Consider the following 15183-nt stretch of genomic DNA (forward strand, 5'->3'; position numbering starts at 1 on the left):
GCATTATACCCACATTAAACATGTATTTCGATTGACAGCAACACACATGTCAAATAAACAAAAAATAAATAACGAAAAGCCAGTGAATTTCTATAGGTTAAGCATAAACTGTAGATGCCGACTCGACTGGCGAACAGTAGTAGGCTATTACAGGGTAAATTCAGAACTTTCCAATCAGGAGAAAATATTATTTTCCACTATCCAAATTGTTAAACTTTGTTCATGGTGACTTTCAAGCTGATTTAAAAATGTACATTCCTGAACTAAACTACAGCATCAAAAATAATGTAATGTATTGTATTTGGGCAAGTATATTGTATGTATTCGCTTGAAAAAAGTATTTTGCACCTTCTTGCGTCGACGATTTAGAATCTTTCGAGGAACACCTGAAGGCAGCATTTTTGACACGTGCTCGGTGTAACCGGGAGGAGGGTTTGCTGACAGGGAGACGCCCGACGTGACAGCAGCAGCCGGTTGTGCAGCTCTGACACCACCTCCTCAGCGTCAGCGCTGACTGAAGTGTCTCTCTGCCTGTTTCTCACGGAATAATTTATCATACAACTAAATGAACCGGTTCCCTGTTGTTCTGCCCCAGACTACCGTGGCTTCCCGCGTCAGCGAAACAACAGAGATGTAAAGCAAGTTGCACTACCGCATCTGCCTCTTTATATGCTTCTGACATATCGAGGAGCCAAGAAGTGACAGAGGTATTTTGGCATTATATTGCGACTTGTTTATGTTGATGTGCCAGCGCCATACGCTGTTGAAGTTACCGTAATAACACAGACTCAGCGCAAGGAGCTTTGTTTGGTTATTAAAGGCTCTCGAAGCCGGGACACCGTTAGGCAATACACGTGTTTAGAGCTGTTTTCAGCTGTATTAAGTGAAGTCTATTGGTCAATGCAGATTCTTTTTAATATTAGCATAAACTGAAGGCAAAGCCGGTGCACACTCAGTAAGGTTCTATTTCCTTCAATACAGAGCTGACCCTCGACCTCATTAGCTGAGAAACTGTTCCTTAAAGATAGGAGAAACAACTATAAAAACATCAAGCACTAGTCGAAGTTTTGCATTATTTGTTAAAATTAGTGGCGTTTGAAACTGTTTTTGTGTCTATTGGATGCTCGCGGGAATACATAGGCCTACGTCACAAAGTGGTCTACGTGACATTAGCTAATTAGTGGGCCAACAGGTGCGTTCACCTGTGAAGTCAAGGCGCCATGTTTTTTGTGTTTCTATCAAGGCACCATGTTTTTTTTGTTTCTATCAAGGCGCCATGTTGTGCAAGCATGGCTGCTGCTATCAATTTGCTGCAGCGGTAAAATGTTTAGTAAAACTTCCTTCAGGAAATGCATATATAATGCAACTCATATCAGGTGAGAGAACGACCAACTGTCCTCATAATAACTTAATTATGGCGCCAGAATGCAAAAGAAGGCAACTTAGTGCTAAACTTCAACGTGCTGCTGATTTCAGATGGATATTTGGAGGTCTGCCCTTCGGTAGAGGGGTTTTCGCTTTACTTTGTTTGTCTCTGGTTTATTGTTTGGGAACTTAAAGACACTTTTATACTCGCTTCTAATAAAATGCTATGAAACTTCCTTACACATAAACACACTGCATTGTTTTACAGCATTCTCTGACAACAACAAGGGAAGTCTTCTCAGCCTAATCTACAGATCAATCAGTGGCGGCTGGTGGAAAATATTTTTGGTGGGGCTGTTGATATAGTGAGTAAAAATTATTTTTTGGGGAGAAATGACCCCTTAAACTAGGACTTCTGGTGATGTAATGGCGCGTTTCCAGTGCAGCGCGGAGCTCGCTTTAATGCTGCGTTCAGACCGGACGCGATGCGAATATTCGCTTCGCTCTAAACGCTCCTATCGCATCGCTCTAGTCGCTCGAGTTTCACCGCGGCTGCCAGCTGTGTTTACTCCTATGGTTTACTCGCATCATTCAAACAAGACGCGAGTAAGCTACAACGGGAGCTACAACTACAACAAAATGAACATATTTACCGTGATTAAATTGTAATACACGTTTCTAAATGATGCCGACGTAACAACATACTGATACCGGTTAGTAAAAACCATGAATTAATGCGTTGACATGACTGCACTGTAACTTTTATCCATGTATTTTTTCTTTTAATGTTTATTTTATTAGCTTTTCTTTTTAATGACTGATTTAAAATGCCATTTTCTTAATCTCTTTCATTTTTTGTAAAGCACTTTGAATTGCCTTGTGTTGAAAAGTGCTATATAAATAAACTTGCCTTGCCTTGCCTTGCCTTGACAAGTCTGAAGACAGACAGCAGGCGAAAAACCTTTTAGAATGCTTGTTTTCTGAATGGAGCTTGGCTAAGCTAACGTTATATGCTCCGACCGTCCACACTCACAACGGCCTATACAGACATAAATAAACCAGCGACTGTATTCTCCATGACACAGACAGTCTGTGGTTTGTACTTGTTTAACTTTTGTCTAGTTTCTGAACAGATCGTATCTGTCCCCGGCTGTTTGAAGAGCAAGCATGGGAAACAAAAGACAGCATTTACCTGTTTGCATCCAGCTAGCCATGCCTTTATGGTGTACCAGCTACGTGAGAAGCCTCGTTGATACGTTTTGTCTTTTTCACGAGCTTGCTGCGGTATATATACAAATCGGGTTGGTCCGGTCCAAGGTCTTTAAGCAACAGTTTATCTCCCAAACTTCTCCTTTTGAAAGGATTGGAGATTAGCTCTTGAACGGAATTGGGGGGGGACCGAGGTCCGGCGACTCCACCTGCACACGAAGCTATTCTCATCCAACTCATCCAACACCTTGGTCACTCAAGAGTCTAAAAAACAACTCACGTGAGCGCCCTCGTGACCAAAATATTTGACGGCGCTGATTGGCTGAAATTATGTTTCGGCGGCACAGTTTACTATTGAGACTTTTGCAACGTGCTGGTTGCTGCTGTTTGGCTCGGGGGCTCCTTGCACGGCGCCCGGTAATGATAAACTAATGCCACAGGCAAGGCCAGGCAGGAAACATGTGACTTATCAGTAACTTTAGACATCGTAACACAATTTTAAACAAGATTTTATTGTAGATTATACATTTTACTGATACCAATTGTATGATATTTACCTTGTTCATTAAAAATATAAAATATATATATTTTTTAAATATTTTTTTGTATGTGGGAAGAGGTGGGGCGGCGCCCCTATGGGCCGGCCGCCACTGAGATCAATGTACCTCTTATTTCTTAGCTTATCAGGCTAACATTGTTTAATGTGTTCTTTATGCACCAAGCCCATACATTGCTCAAAAGAAACAGGTTTAGAATATATTAAGAACGTGTTAATTCATCTTAAATCCTGTGAACATCATTGCTGAGAAAAAGGCTGGTTTTCATCATACCCTTCCAGAGCCAGATATGAGGTCAGAGGTCAGAAATAGTGCAGTACAGAACCCTGCAGTGTGAAGGGATTCGTTTTGTGCAGTCAACTGTTAGTTTTTGAGTGCATTGACCCAGATATATAGACCCTGAATGGCCATGTTAGTTAAAATACTTTTTTTATATAAACATTTTGACTTGCCAGACCAGGAAAACCACATGTTAAACCCATTTTGTCAGAGATATCTAAGTGTTATTAAGTGTCCCAGTAAGCCATGCCAATAAGCCAGCTTGCGAAAAAAGGTAAAACAGATCTTCGGTTTTTACTTTCCTATATCAGGAGAAGGATTATCTTTTATCAAAAGTAATTAATATTGCTGTCCAAGGGTTCCTTGTTCAAGTGATGGATGACTCCTGACCAGAGTTCTTAAATGGCAGGTTTGTATATGTCTAGTTATGTCCATTATAAAGATTCTGGTTTAATAATAATGATGTTTGACCAACACATAGTTCTTTATTTGGCATATTTGATGTCATACATAGTAAATGTTTGTAATAAATGCAAACAGTGTTTGATTTTACAGTGTGTTTGTATGATGCAAAAAGGATCCAGTGGCTATAAGTAAAAACATTTAAATAAATAAAATATAATTTAGGGGGCGAAAGCAAAAGGGGCTTTCTCAAACAATTGTATATATTTTACCCTTATATATTTATACTTTTGTAAAATTATATTCTTGTAAGGTAGACTTTCCTACTGCGTTAGTATGATCTTTTGTAAAGTTTCCATGTCAGATATCTCACTGGTTTGCACAAAAATGATTGATGAAACCTTGAGTAGGGGATTCACTTTAAAGTTAAGTTTCATGTGAAGATTCATAGCAAAAGTGTTTGTAACTACATTGCATTAGTACGATATGTAGTGAAGATACTTTGAATCTCCTCCTGCGCTCATCTGCACAGTGTATTTTGGAGAGATGGTTGTGAAAACAAATCTATTATGCTCTTTGTTTTATTTCATCCCTTTTTCCTGAATTACTCCTGAAATATTGCTCTTCCTTCACAAGACGCTGCAGAGGAAGATGGAGGTTCAGAGTGGCGCTCAACAGCCAGAGCCCCGCCCTTTATACTCTCCTCGGTCAGGGGCCAATCAGCAGGATGAATATGACGACAGACAGACGGATGCCAGCGTCAGGCCTTCTGCTGACATGCACAGCACTGATGCTCAGCCAGAAAGCCAGAAAGACGACCAAAAAGTAAGTCGCAGTCTTCCACTGTTGCACATCTGCAGCTGCTGTGCGTGTGTGTCTGTGATTGTGTGTGATGATGAGTGATGAGATCCTGCCTGTCTGTTGTGCTATTCTTCTGGTGATATTTCCTACTTAAAAATACAGATACTCATCTACTAATGCTCTTGCTAACTAATGTCAGCTGCAAGTAAAAGTGAAACTGTTGATGCTTTAGTATTTGTTCTGTGTGGTTTTGAAGGAAGTAGGTTGCGTAGTTATGTTGCTATGAGAAACTTTCAGAACTACAAACCACAGATATGCTGTGTACATCTGCAATTGCTTAATATTACAGACAGATCTAAGTGGCTTGTGCAGTCTCAACGTGTGAGTGCTGAGTCTCAAACATTTCAACCCTCTGCCATCTTGGAGACCTCTACATGTCCAGATATGACAGTAAAACGCTGACTGGCTCTCCTCCATCTCAAGGACGTCAATCATGCTTCTCTGGCAGGAGCCAGAACCTCTCTCTGTCAATCAGCCGGAGCGGCTCTATAGGCACAACAGATATACAGAAACATTCACCAGATAACTGGACTGACTGCTACTGGCAGCTCTGAATGGGATGCATGTCATGCCTTGCTCTATCAATTTTGAGTCCTTTGAGCAAACAGCAATAGACATAACCCTTCAGGGTCTTCATTTTGGCAGAAGGAAAAGGCCTCTGAAGCATTTAAATAACATCAACATCTTTGAAAAAGTGTAATAATACAAAAATGTCAGATGTGGTGGTAGCTTGTCAGATCAGCCTTTACTCTGGCACGGGATTTATTGTTGCTTTTGTGGAATCTATTGCTTGTGGAGATTTATTTTGTTAACCCATTTGTCAGTCAATCAAGAGCAGAGTTATACATGTAGAAAATATATTTATTTGACCCTTTCGAAAAGAAATGCCCACACCCAAACATGTGGTATTTCTTTTATAATTACTCTTCCATCAAACATCTGCAGATTATTTATAATATGCATAGGTTGGAGGTGCACTGCAGGTTTGAACCGTACACTATCTGCCTCTTTTTTGGACACATTTTCAGCTGGGGACTATATATTTTATGTAGCTACCCAACTCTGTTTTGGATACCCAATTTGTTCCCCATTAACACACACTGATACTAATTGTTGTCATAGTTACAGTCATGAAATTAAAAAACTTTTTAGCTTTTCATGCGAAAGTCAGATAAAACCACAGTATGACCATGCACATATCTGGATCATTTTGACTTTATTTGATCTTTCCAGAGAAATACTTTAACACAGACTTTTTGTAGGAAAATTCAATAGCCACTCTACACAAGGCTGGATAACAGATTGCCTTCTCGCTTGTAATTGGCCCAATGAAACGCACACACACACAAGCACAATCAGGCCTTTATGCAATTGGTTCTCACAATTGACTTTAAGTAATGTGCTTTTAAACCTCACATTGATGTTGAATCTGCTAATTGTTACTTCCTTATGGTATGCAACTTCCTGTACAATAAAAGCTGTCATGTGAGGATGAGCAGTAGACATCTTTTATGTTGCACAGGCATTGTGAAGCAATTACAGATATTCATAATTTCTAATATTGGCAATATCAAACATTTGTATTTTTGATTTGACCATGGGTGTTCTTATTGTACCAGCATACAATAGACAACAATGTCATTGCCCCTGCCATGAAACCCATATTAATGTAAGTGTGTATGTAACAAATGGGGGAGAATAGCAATCTGTGTATCCTTTCTTTTCCATGTCTGTGCTCTTCCTTGGTTATTAAGCAGTTGAGTCCATACCTGCTGCAATGTACTGAGGCCGGCCCTGAGATGTGTGTGCTGCGAGGCTGTCTGACCAACCGTTGGGCAGCCTGGCTCCTGACGCCACGGTGTCATCGATTAGTCTGGAGAGTTTATTCATCATGCTGTCATCGGGGGAAGTGGACCAGTGTTCTTGTCCTTGTTGAAAGGTGCTTGCCCCTGGCCTGCCCTGTTGTTTATTAGTGATAAATCACAGAGAATGAGGTGGCTCAGGCCGACCCGTGGGGTCCGGCTCAGAGATGTGGCGGCATAGCAGGTCCTCCACAGTGCAGTCAGCTGTTGCCTAAAAGGGAATACAGCTGGGGAGAGTACATTTGTCTGTTTGAATCCTCAGACTGTCTCCAGAATGTGAATACCCAGGGGCAAAAAACGTATTTCAAATACATTTCACTCTTAACATTGTGCTGATGAAGTACGCTTCAGCGACCACAAAAGGTCCGGGTTGTGATGTTATCTGCTGACTGAAGAAGACTTGTCGTGCTGGTGGTTTCATATCATATAGAGCAGGGGTTTTCAAAGTGTGGGAAGGTGAGCCTCCCCTCAGAGAACATAAGAACAGCCGCGCCCCCCCTCCCAATTATTATTGCTATTTATTATTATTGTTGTTGTTGCTATAATGCAGGGGTATTCAATTGCATTTCAAATAGGTCCAGTAAGGGAAAATGTCATTAAATGCTCTGTTTTCGCTGTCTACCTTTCTCTTTTTTGAGCACGCCATTTGAAGTTACTCCGACTGTTTCTCTCTTCTTGTCTCGTCTCTGTGTGTTTATCGTGCTGACTCACTGACTGCACCAATTTGATTGCCTGAGGAGCGTCACCTCCTTAAAACATTAAACAATAACTTTTTAAAACCTTTTTATCTTTGTTTTTTTAAACATTTTTAACATTTGCAACATTGTGGATAAATCCTTATATGCTCCCGGCAACACACTGAACGTCAACTTTGACTCCTTATTACACTCACCCCTAATTTAGTGGGAACAATGAGTCTGCGTCTTTGATGCGCACAGGCGGATGATGCGGGGATGCAATGTAGACGCAGATCATCCTCTGGCTGCAGCCTTGACCGGCACTTGCTTTTGATCAAAGTCAATGCGGAAAACCCGCACTCACACAGGTAGGTGGAGCAGAAGGGAATGAGCACTTTTACAGCCTTTTTGGCGAGGTGGGGGAACTCGGTCTTCACATTTTCAAAGTGCGAAACACTATGTAGTCACATGGAGGATGTTGGAAGATACAAGCTATAATACCAAGCTAGGCTTACTAGTTTAAACATTGAATGCTAGTAATCATAATATTTGTGCTGAATCTACCAAAAGACACCGTGTTCTTCCTGTCTATATGCAAAGGTCTTACTTTCTAAAGGTTGAGCAGAAGTTCTCAAAGCTGACGCTGCTCTTTAACCTGAACCTGACCTCTGCTCCTCCTCTGACCCCTGACCCGATCCTTGCCACTGACAGCAGTGCAGCACATGACCTCTAAACCACCCCCATTGGATTATCTCTGATGGCAATGGTTTGTACTCATTATTCTACCATTAGCTTTGTTGATATCTCAAAGCGTCAGCTGAGCACGGCTGATGATGAGCTACAGTGTTGATTTGATATATTGCAGTAATTGGTGTCATTACAGTCTATTGACCTTTAACTCATTATCTGCACTGGAAGCAGAAAAAAGTCAGCAGCACAAAGCCGACGGCGGCACGTAGGAGGTAGCTTGCTGATCCTGCAGTTTTATAATTATTCCCTTTTTTTAAAGCGTATATTATGTGTTTATGTCTTTGCTTTTGTGCACTATTCTCACACATTTTTTCCCTCTCTCATATGTATGTCAAGATATATTCCTCGCTGTGGTAATTTTCTTTCCATTAGAAATTAGTCTTCAGGGATTGAGCGTTTAGGCGTGGAGTTGAATAGTGGCACTAGTGATTATTGCTGTTATATTTGATTACACAAATGAGAAACATTCAGGAACAGAGAGAGTAAATTATATTAAATTGCCCTGACTCTAGATTTTGTGTGCACTTCCAAATGAGCAATCACAAAATAAAAATCGGTGCATATGTTATTTATTTAGGATTGAGTTAATTTCATGTTTGTTAACCAATAAAATCCACTTGCGTGAACCCAAGTTTGATAAGTGGAACTTTCTTGACTTTGTGATGACTTGTGTCCAGATGCTCTTGGTGCATTCGGGTAATGTTTCTCACTCATAATAAATGTTAAGTTAACTGGAAAAGCAGATGGCTTCTCACCTTGCAAGGCAATTTGGCTTCAGCATCAGTATGACCAGTTGGGATGTGATTCACTCTGATTGCTACTTTTTTAGCCTTTTTTAAAACGCTTAATTACCTGTGTTGACTGTAAACTCTGGCAGCGGTTAAACTATAGAAGAATGATCTCATCTAACTTTTATATAACTTTTTTTGTTTTTTTTGCTATCAGAGTATTTTGCTTTAGGTTGATCTGAATAAAGATGTCGGGTACAAAATGTATTTATTAGAATGCAATGAGCAGAAATGTGTGCCAGGGAAAGTTTCTGTCTTCTCCATCAGCATTGCTGTAATGAGCACAGTGCAGTGAGTTGAGTTAAATATTGAGAGGCATCCTGAACACCCCCCCGTCCCCGTCCTCCACCACAGATTGCCTTGGTGGTAGCTAGCGGGGCCCAGATAATTACCTGGTGTTATTTCTCCTCCCACACTTGCTTTTGAAGTTGTAGCTGCCTGGCTGCCTCCGCTCTAATAGCATCCCGGCATGCCATCGATCCCGCACCCCTCCTCCGGATATGAATGGCTAGTGGGCTGATGGGAGGGAGGGGCAGTCCAGAAGTCTTCCCCAAGCCTCTGAAGATTTTCTAAAGCAGAGGTTAATCAATTTTCTAGTATGCCTGATCAGGCAAATGACACAATGCACAAATGACTGTAATATGCACATCACACTGCAAATTACAATGTGTTCTTTGCAGCCAGACAAATTGAGAACTGGCACCTCGTCAAAGGCTCTACATTTATAGATGCAAATGGATGCCTTTTTCTTTTTTACTGCTAAACATTTAACCCTCCTTTTGTCGAGTTTCCAGCATGGCAGTTTGAAACATTCACAGTATTAGGGACCGTTTTAAAAGTCCTTACTGATCCGATTTGTTAGAATATCATGGCTTCTTCTCTGCTCAACCGCGTCAGAAAAGTAAATAAATTGTCACTGTAATAGTTTTAGATATGCTGTGATGTCTTAATCCTTTGACAGCACAATATTCACTGCCATGCACCAGCCTATTTCAAGGAAAATGGCTTTGGAGACGGTTGCTTTGCAGAGAGGTGAGATGTAGCTCGAGTGTGACGGCAGAGAGCTGCAGACAGATTCAGTAAAACTGTATGTGTACAGCTCAGGTGATAATCTCATTACTGTAATGCTATCCTGAGCTTTATTGGCAGTTCATTTCTTAAAACCACAAGTACAATTTTAAACATTTCTATCTTAATTGTACTGTGTCTCCTTTATATGACACCTAAGCTTTTCTTACTATGACAAGTCTAAATGTTTTCTATTAAAGACCTATATTTTATTAAAATGCAGCTCAACCCATGGGTCTAGGGCATTTCTTCAACCACAAACATACTGATACTGCATTTCCCACACAGACAAAGAGAACAAGAGGGCATGTTCAAAGCTCCTCTGAACATTAGATCCTAAGTATGGACACATTTCAACAGACAGCTTGGTGAAACCTGGGCAGAGTGCTCTTTTGGCAAACCCTTAACAGTGTAATGATGGAACACCACGGAAATATCCAACCGAGTCGAGGTGATGCAGCATTCACATCAGCACCCACCATGGATAGTACTAACTGTTACTGGTCAGCTCAAACTGTAAAGCATGAATAAGTGTAAAGATACAGAGACTTATAATAAATAATTCTATCATAATATTTATAGTACACGCCTTTTTTAAATGTACATGTGCATTCATCGAGCTGAAAGGAATGACCTGCATTCCCATTACCAGGTGAGGTGAAGTCAATATAAATGGTCTCTTGAGGTTTCAGAGTACAAGCTAATTGGGTTAGCTCCAGGTTTGGTGACCGTGGTCAAGCCTTAGTCCATGATCTCGTGTATTAGGGACGGATGATCATTAGTGAGGAGCTGAAAGGGCATTGCAAATTGATTTCCAAATCCTTTGCGTTATTTGGGATCTACTGTAATGTTGCCAAGAGCATGTGGATAGTGACTTATACAAATAGAAAAAAGTGTGACATAAACTGTAAGATTCTTTAGTAACAGCAATAGCATAGCCAGTAGGAAATCAGTGTGACTGGTATGCTGTTTAAAAAAAGTGTTTTGTGACTGCCCCTTGCTATTTGTAGAGACTTTATTTGTGTTCCAGCTTTCTATTTTAGTCCATTGGCTCTTTAATCTGTCATATAAAAGAAGAGAGGCTGATCAAGCTTGTCAAATGTGTATCATGTACTGTAGTCATGTATCAAGACCTACCTCTTTAAGCGGCTCTATTTATCTCATCAGTGCATTTTACTCCTGTTCAAAGCATACTCTCAGTATAAACAAAGACGGCACACACGCACACGCACACACTGACACTCTACCAGCAGATCACAAGAACCTTATTAGCTGCTGTCACAACACATTTATCCCTCATCTGTTTCTGGGAGCTGTCGCGAGCGAAAGGTTGTTCTGTGCTGCAAAGTGGCAAAGTCTGCTCCTCACTGTGTTTTTCATTCTCTCTAATGGAGAGCGATGGCATGGGCCCCGGCCATCTCTATCTGTGGCCCTGTCCAAAGAGGGCTCATTTCTGCCTGAAAATAGCCCCGCTGTCAGCTCGCCTTAGTTGTCGGGCCCGCTGAGAGTCAGTTAAGGGGATCAGTGCTCGCTGGAGTGTGTGGCTCAGTGGTAAGACACGGTGCTGGTGACACATTGCTTTGATGGGATCACCATCCGCTCCTAATCCCCCCCCTCGACACAGATGACCCTAGGGGCTCATTGGGCTCAGTGGAGGCTCCAGTCCTGACTCCAGTCCTGCTTTACTTTAACCTCCTATCCCGTTGACCTTCAGCCTTTACGCTGTGAAATGGCATATTTACAGCATGCAGCATTTTGGTTAAGAATACCTCTGGGTCTCTTAAATAGATTTGAGAATTCAGGGTGAAGGTTTCTATGCATCTGCTTGTTTTAGAATAAGCAGAGTATATGCGTGACAGAAATCACATTGTTTTCCGTTTCTAAATATAATCCAAGATGTTGTGCGATACATCAAAGCAGTCTTTTTCCCTGAGAATTTACAAAGCCATTAACTCCATGAATAAAACTACCGCTGTTGTTTTGCATTTAGTCGGTATTTGTTGGACGTGCAATTTGATTTGTAGGCCAGCAATTTGGCATGTGAACATAAGCATGAGAACACCGAGTTTAGGAGGCCATCTGGAAAGTCCTTTGCTCCGATTAAAAAAAAATCAGCCCTTTGCATTTTCATATTTTAATGATTTGTGCACCCTGTGGATGTGGAGCTGTGCAGAGGCATCTGTGTCTGAGTCGAGACAGGGAACGGTTCACTCTCAGTTTTTGATGACTTGGCAGCAAAGGAAAGGTCAAGGAAGACTCGTGCAGAATCACCAAATGTGCTGGATTAGCAGTAGTCAATCCTGGTGTTCACAGGGGGCAATCTTTATGTGAGAGTTTTCTATATGTTTCCAGACAATATGCATAATGTTCTAATTTTGGGGAAAATACTGCACATCATGTAGCTTTTAAGTCATAACAACTGTTATGTACAATATGTTCAATTGGCAGATGTTTAGTGAAATCACAGACTTCCATTAAGAAACTCCACAATCATTGTCTGAAAGGGAATGTCAGTATCAGGGCGGCTGTGGCTCAGTGGCTAGAGTGCTGGACTTCGAATTAGGGGGTAGCTAGTTCGAGTCCCACTGCATGTCGTTGTGTCCCTGGGCAAGACACTTCACCCAAATTGCTCCTGTGGGGATTGTCCACAGTACTGAATGTATGTAAGTCGCTTTGGATAAAAGCGTCTAACAAGTGACATGTAATGTAATGTAATGTAATGTAATGGTAACATGTTGCGCTAACTCAATTATCAGGACTTTTTGATCTGGCATCACAAAATGGAATCTTTTTACAGGTACTATTATTAGTATTACTATTATTACTAGGCATTATGTTTACTAGGCAGTAAAGTATGTCATATTAATGCATGACTTTATGTGTTCTGTTCTCTCATAAGTGGACACCACAGTAATTACCAATCTTCCTGCGGTCCACATGACTGCTTCATTGGCTCTTTTGCAGATTGCGAATTGTATCTACTGTATGACAAGATGGAAACTTGTGTACCTTAATAATGTTTTTAGGTTTTAAGAAATGTTATTAAATTCAATGAAATCATCACAGTGTAGGTATTGTACTTTCCCAAAAAAGGAAAATACATCTAACCCGTAAGAAAGCCTTTTGCCGTTTTTCTGAAGAACAAATGATATCTAGGTGGAGAGCTTTTGCTACCAATTGGACAAATAGATAAATAAATGGAAATGGCTAGCTTAAGTCAAACCAGGGAGAGTGTAGACATTGGCCGTAGATCAGATTCAGAATTTGGGACAGCTGTTGATGCTGTTATTTATATTTTTATTGCATATGGGCAAGGTTTGTCATACTCCTTTATATTCTGGACATTGTGCCACCATGTCACCTACACCTACCTGAACTAGTGTCTGTATGAGTAGAATTCTGCATAGAACAGCACACTCAAATGTTAACAAAATCCCACATCATATAAGGATGTGTTATCTTTGTCAAATGATAGTAACCTGCCATAGTGTTGTCACTGTTAGTGGGAAATGTCCTAACATATACAAAGTGTATTACACATGGGAGGATGACATCAGCTCTGCTCTGACAGATGCTACACTGTTTAGTTGTGACACATGTTCTCAAATATTTCCATTTGGACAATCTGTTTCCACTAGGAAATGTCTCTTCGATTAATTATAATCAAGCACTCAGCGTCAATAATTTCCAGTGTTTATAGACTTGGCCTGCAATTCTTCATAACATCTTGAAGCAAAACATTTATTTTTAAAATTACATAGATAAATACTGCTTTATATCATCCACAATGTCAAAACAAATGGAATTGAAACTGAAAAAAAGGGGTGTAAAAATGTGATGGGAATCAAATGACTGAGTGTTCTTGGTGAGAGAACTGGATTCACTTAATCTGACCGGAGACCAAATAAATCTGCACACTGAATAATACAAAAAAACTTTTAGAATAAATAATTATCAGCAGTGACAACAATAGTTCAGCAGAGCCTCTTTTGCTCTCCATACATAACTGTTAAGCTTGCTTACACGTGATTGGTCAATACTTGTACTACAAACCATATTACCTTTATTAGCTATCTTTAAGAGCCACACCAACCCCCCAACCCTCTCTGTGCCAAACAGGAAACGCCACACAGTGAGCATTAGCGTTTATTGTGGATGTTACAGGCATCTTATCCCCACGATCCATATATTAAAAAGGGAGTACCTGTATTGTTTGAAGAATTGGCAACAGCAGTACATGGCATTTATCTGGGTGAAAATGAGAAAGCAAACAAACCCTGCTTGGCAAACCTCTTGAGGATATCTTTAAATGACCTAATTTCAACCCCAGGCCTTTGGTTTCCCTATGCACCAGATGTAGAACCCTTTTTTACTGTAATATAAAGGTTTTCCATATCTCATAAACCCTGCTCAACTAGCGGGGAGTCCTGCTTCTAATATCACACAAGCTCAAACGCACAACTGGAGTCCGTGGCCCAGGAAGGTACATCTGTTGAGGTTTAACACAAAGAGCTGAACACTGTGATGGCTGGCTGGCTGCTTAGCTCACAGGGGCATCATTAGCTCTGTGATAATAAGAGCAAACACCTCCATTATGTTCCCTGGGGCATGTAATATATACATTCACACCTTGTTAGACTGTGTGACCGTCCCTATTAGTCTCAGCAGTTAGACCACGCCTGCCCACTCATTAACACATATAAGGCCCTCATTACTGGAGTAGATAAGAGTAAAATACTGCGCTGGCTTTTGACTGATTGTGGAAATCAAATGGCAAAACAGACAATGTATCACACTGTGCCGTGCCTCTGTCATGTCATAAAGATATTACTGTTTTAAAAGCTGTTAGCGGAGCCCGGCTGTATGACAACACGCAGGTCAGCGACTGTACCCTGTGATGGTGTGCAAATGAAACGGTAATAGAGGGTTTCATCACCACTACTAATTACTGAATGACAGTTCTCTCACCAGTGTGTGCATGCATGCCTGCCTATGTCTGTGTGTGATAGTCCTAATTAGATAAACTCCCATTACACTTAAAAGTGCATTACTGCTGCTCTTTTGTAAAGGCTGTAATTAGAGCGCTGCAGAGAGCGAGTGGTAATTAAGTTATTTCTCAAGTATTATCAGTCTGCTTGTTATATGAGCCAATTGTATTTAAAAAAGATAGAATACATATTTGATTTCATGCCAGTGCTTTGTTAACACAGACATTAAAGCAAAGAGCTATTACATAGTGCGTGATTAGAGTGTATGGCAATTAGGGATGCTCCGATCGATCGGTCACCGATCGAGATCGGCCGATACTCACTCTCTACCGATCGATCGGTGCTCTCTAAACATGCCGATCGCGAGAGCCGATCGC

At 40.8% G+C, this 15183-nt stretch overlaps 1 protein-coding gene across 7 annotated transcripts in view; it reads left to right on the forward strand.

Moving 5' to 3' along the window:
- Positions 1-458: 458 nt before the first annotated feature.
- The window catches only part of rbms3 (RNA binding motif, single stranded interacting protein), a 286571-nt gene continuing 271846 nt past the window's right edge, over positions 459-15183 (forward strand). For 5 of the 7 annotated variants that reach the window (XM_034210321.1, XM_034210326.1, XM_034210324.1 and 2 more), the window contains exons 1-2: positions 459-707; positions 4449-4637. In XM_034210321.1, the coding sequence (XP_034066212.1) occupies positions 4464-4637 (174 nt within the window). In that variant the 5' untranslated portion in view covers positions 459-707; positions 4449-4463. Of the gene's footprint in view, positions 708-1633; positions 1731-2057; positions 2079-4448; positions 4638-15183 lie in introns of those variants that run through there. The other 2 variants (XM_034210322.1, XM_034210323.1) reach the window with 2 other exon arrangements.

This window comes from Gymnodraco acuticeps, unplaced genomic scaffold (genome assembly GCF_902827175.1).
Source record: "Gymnodraco acuticeps unplaced genomic scaffold, fGymAcu1.1, whole genome shotgun sequence".
Taxonomy (NCBI): domain Eukaryota; kingdom Metazoa; phylum Chordata; class Actinopteri; order Perciformes; family Bathydraconidae; genus Gymnodraco; species Gymnodraco acuticeps.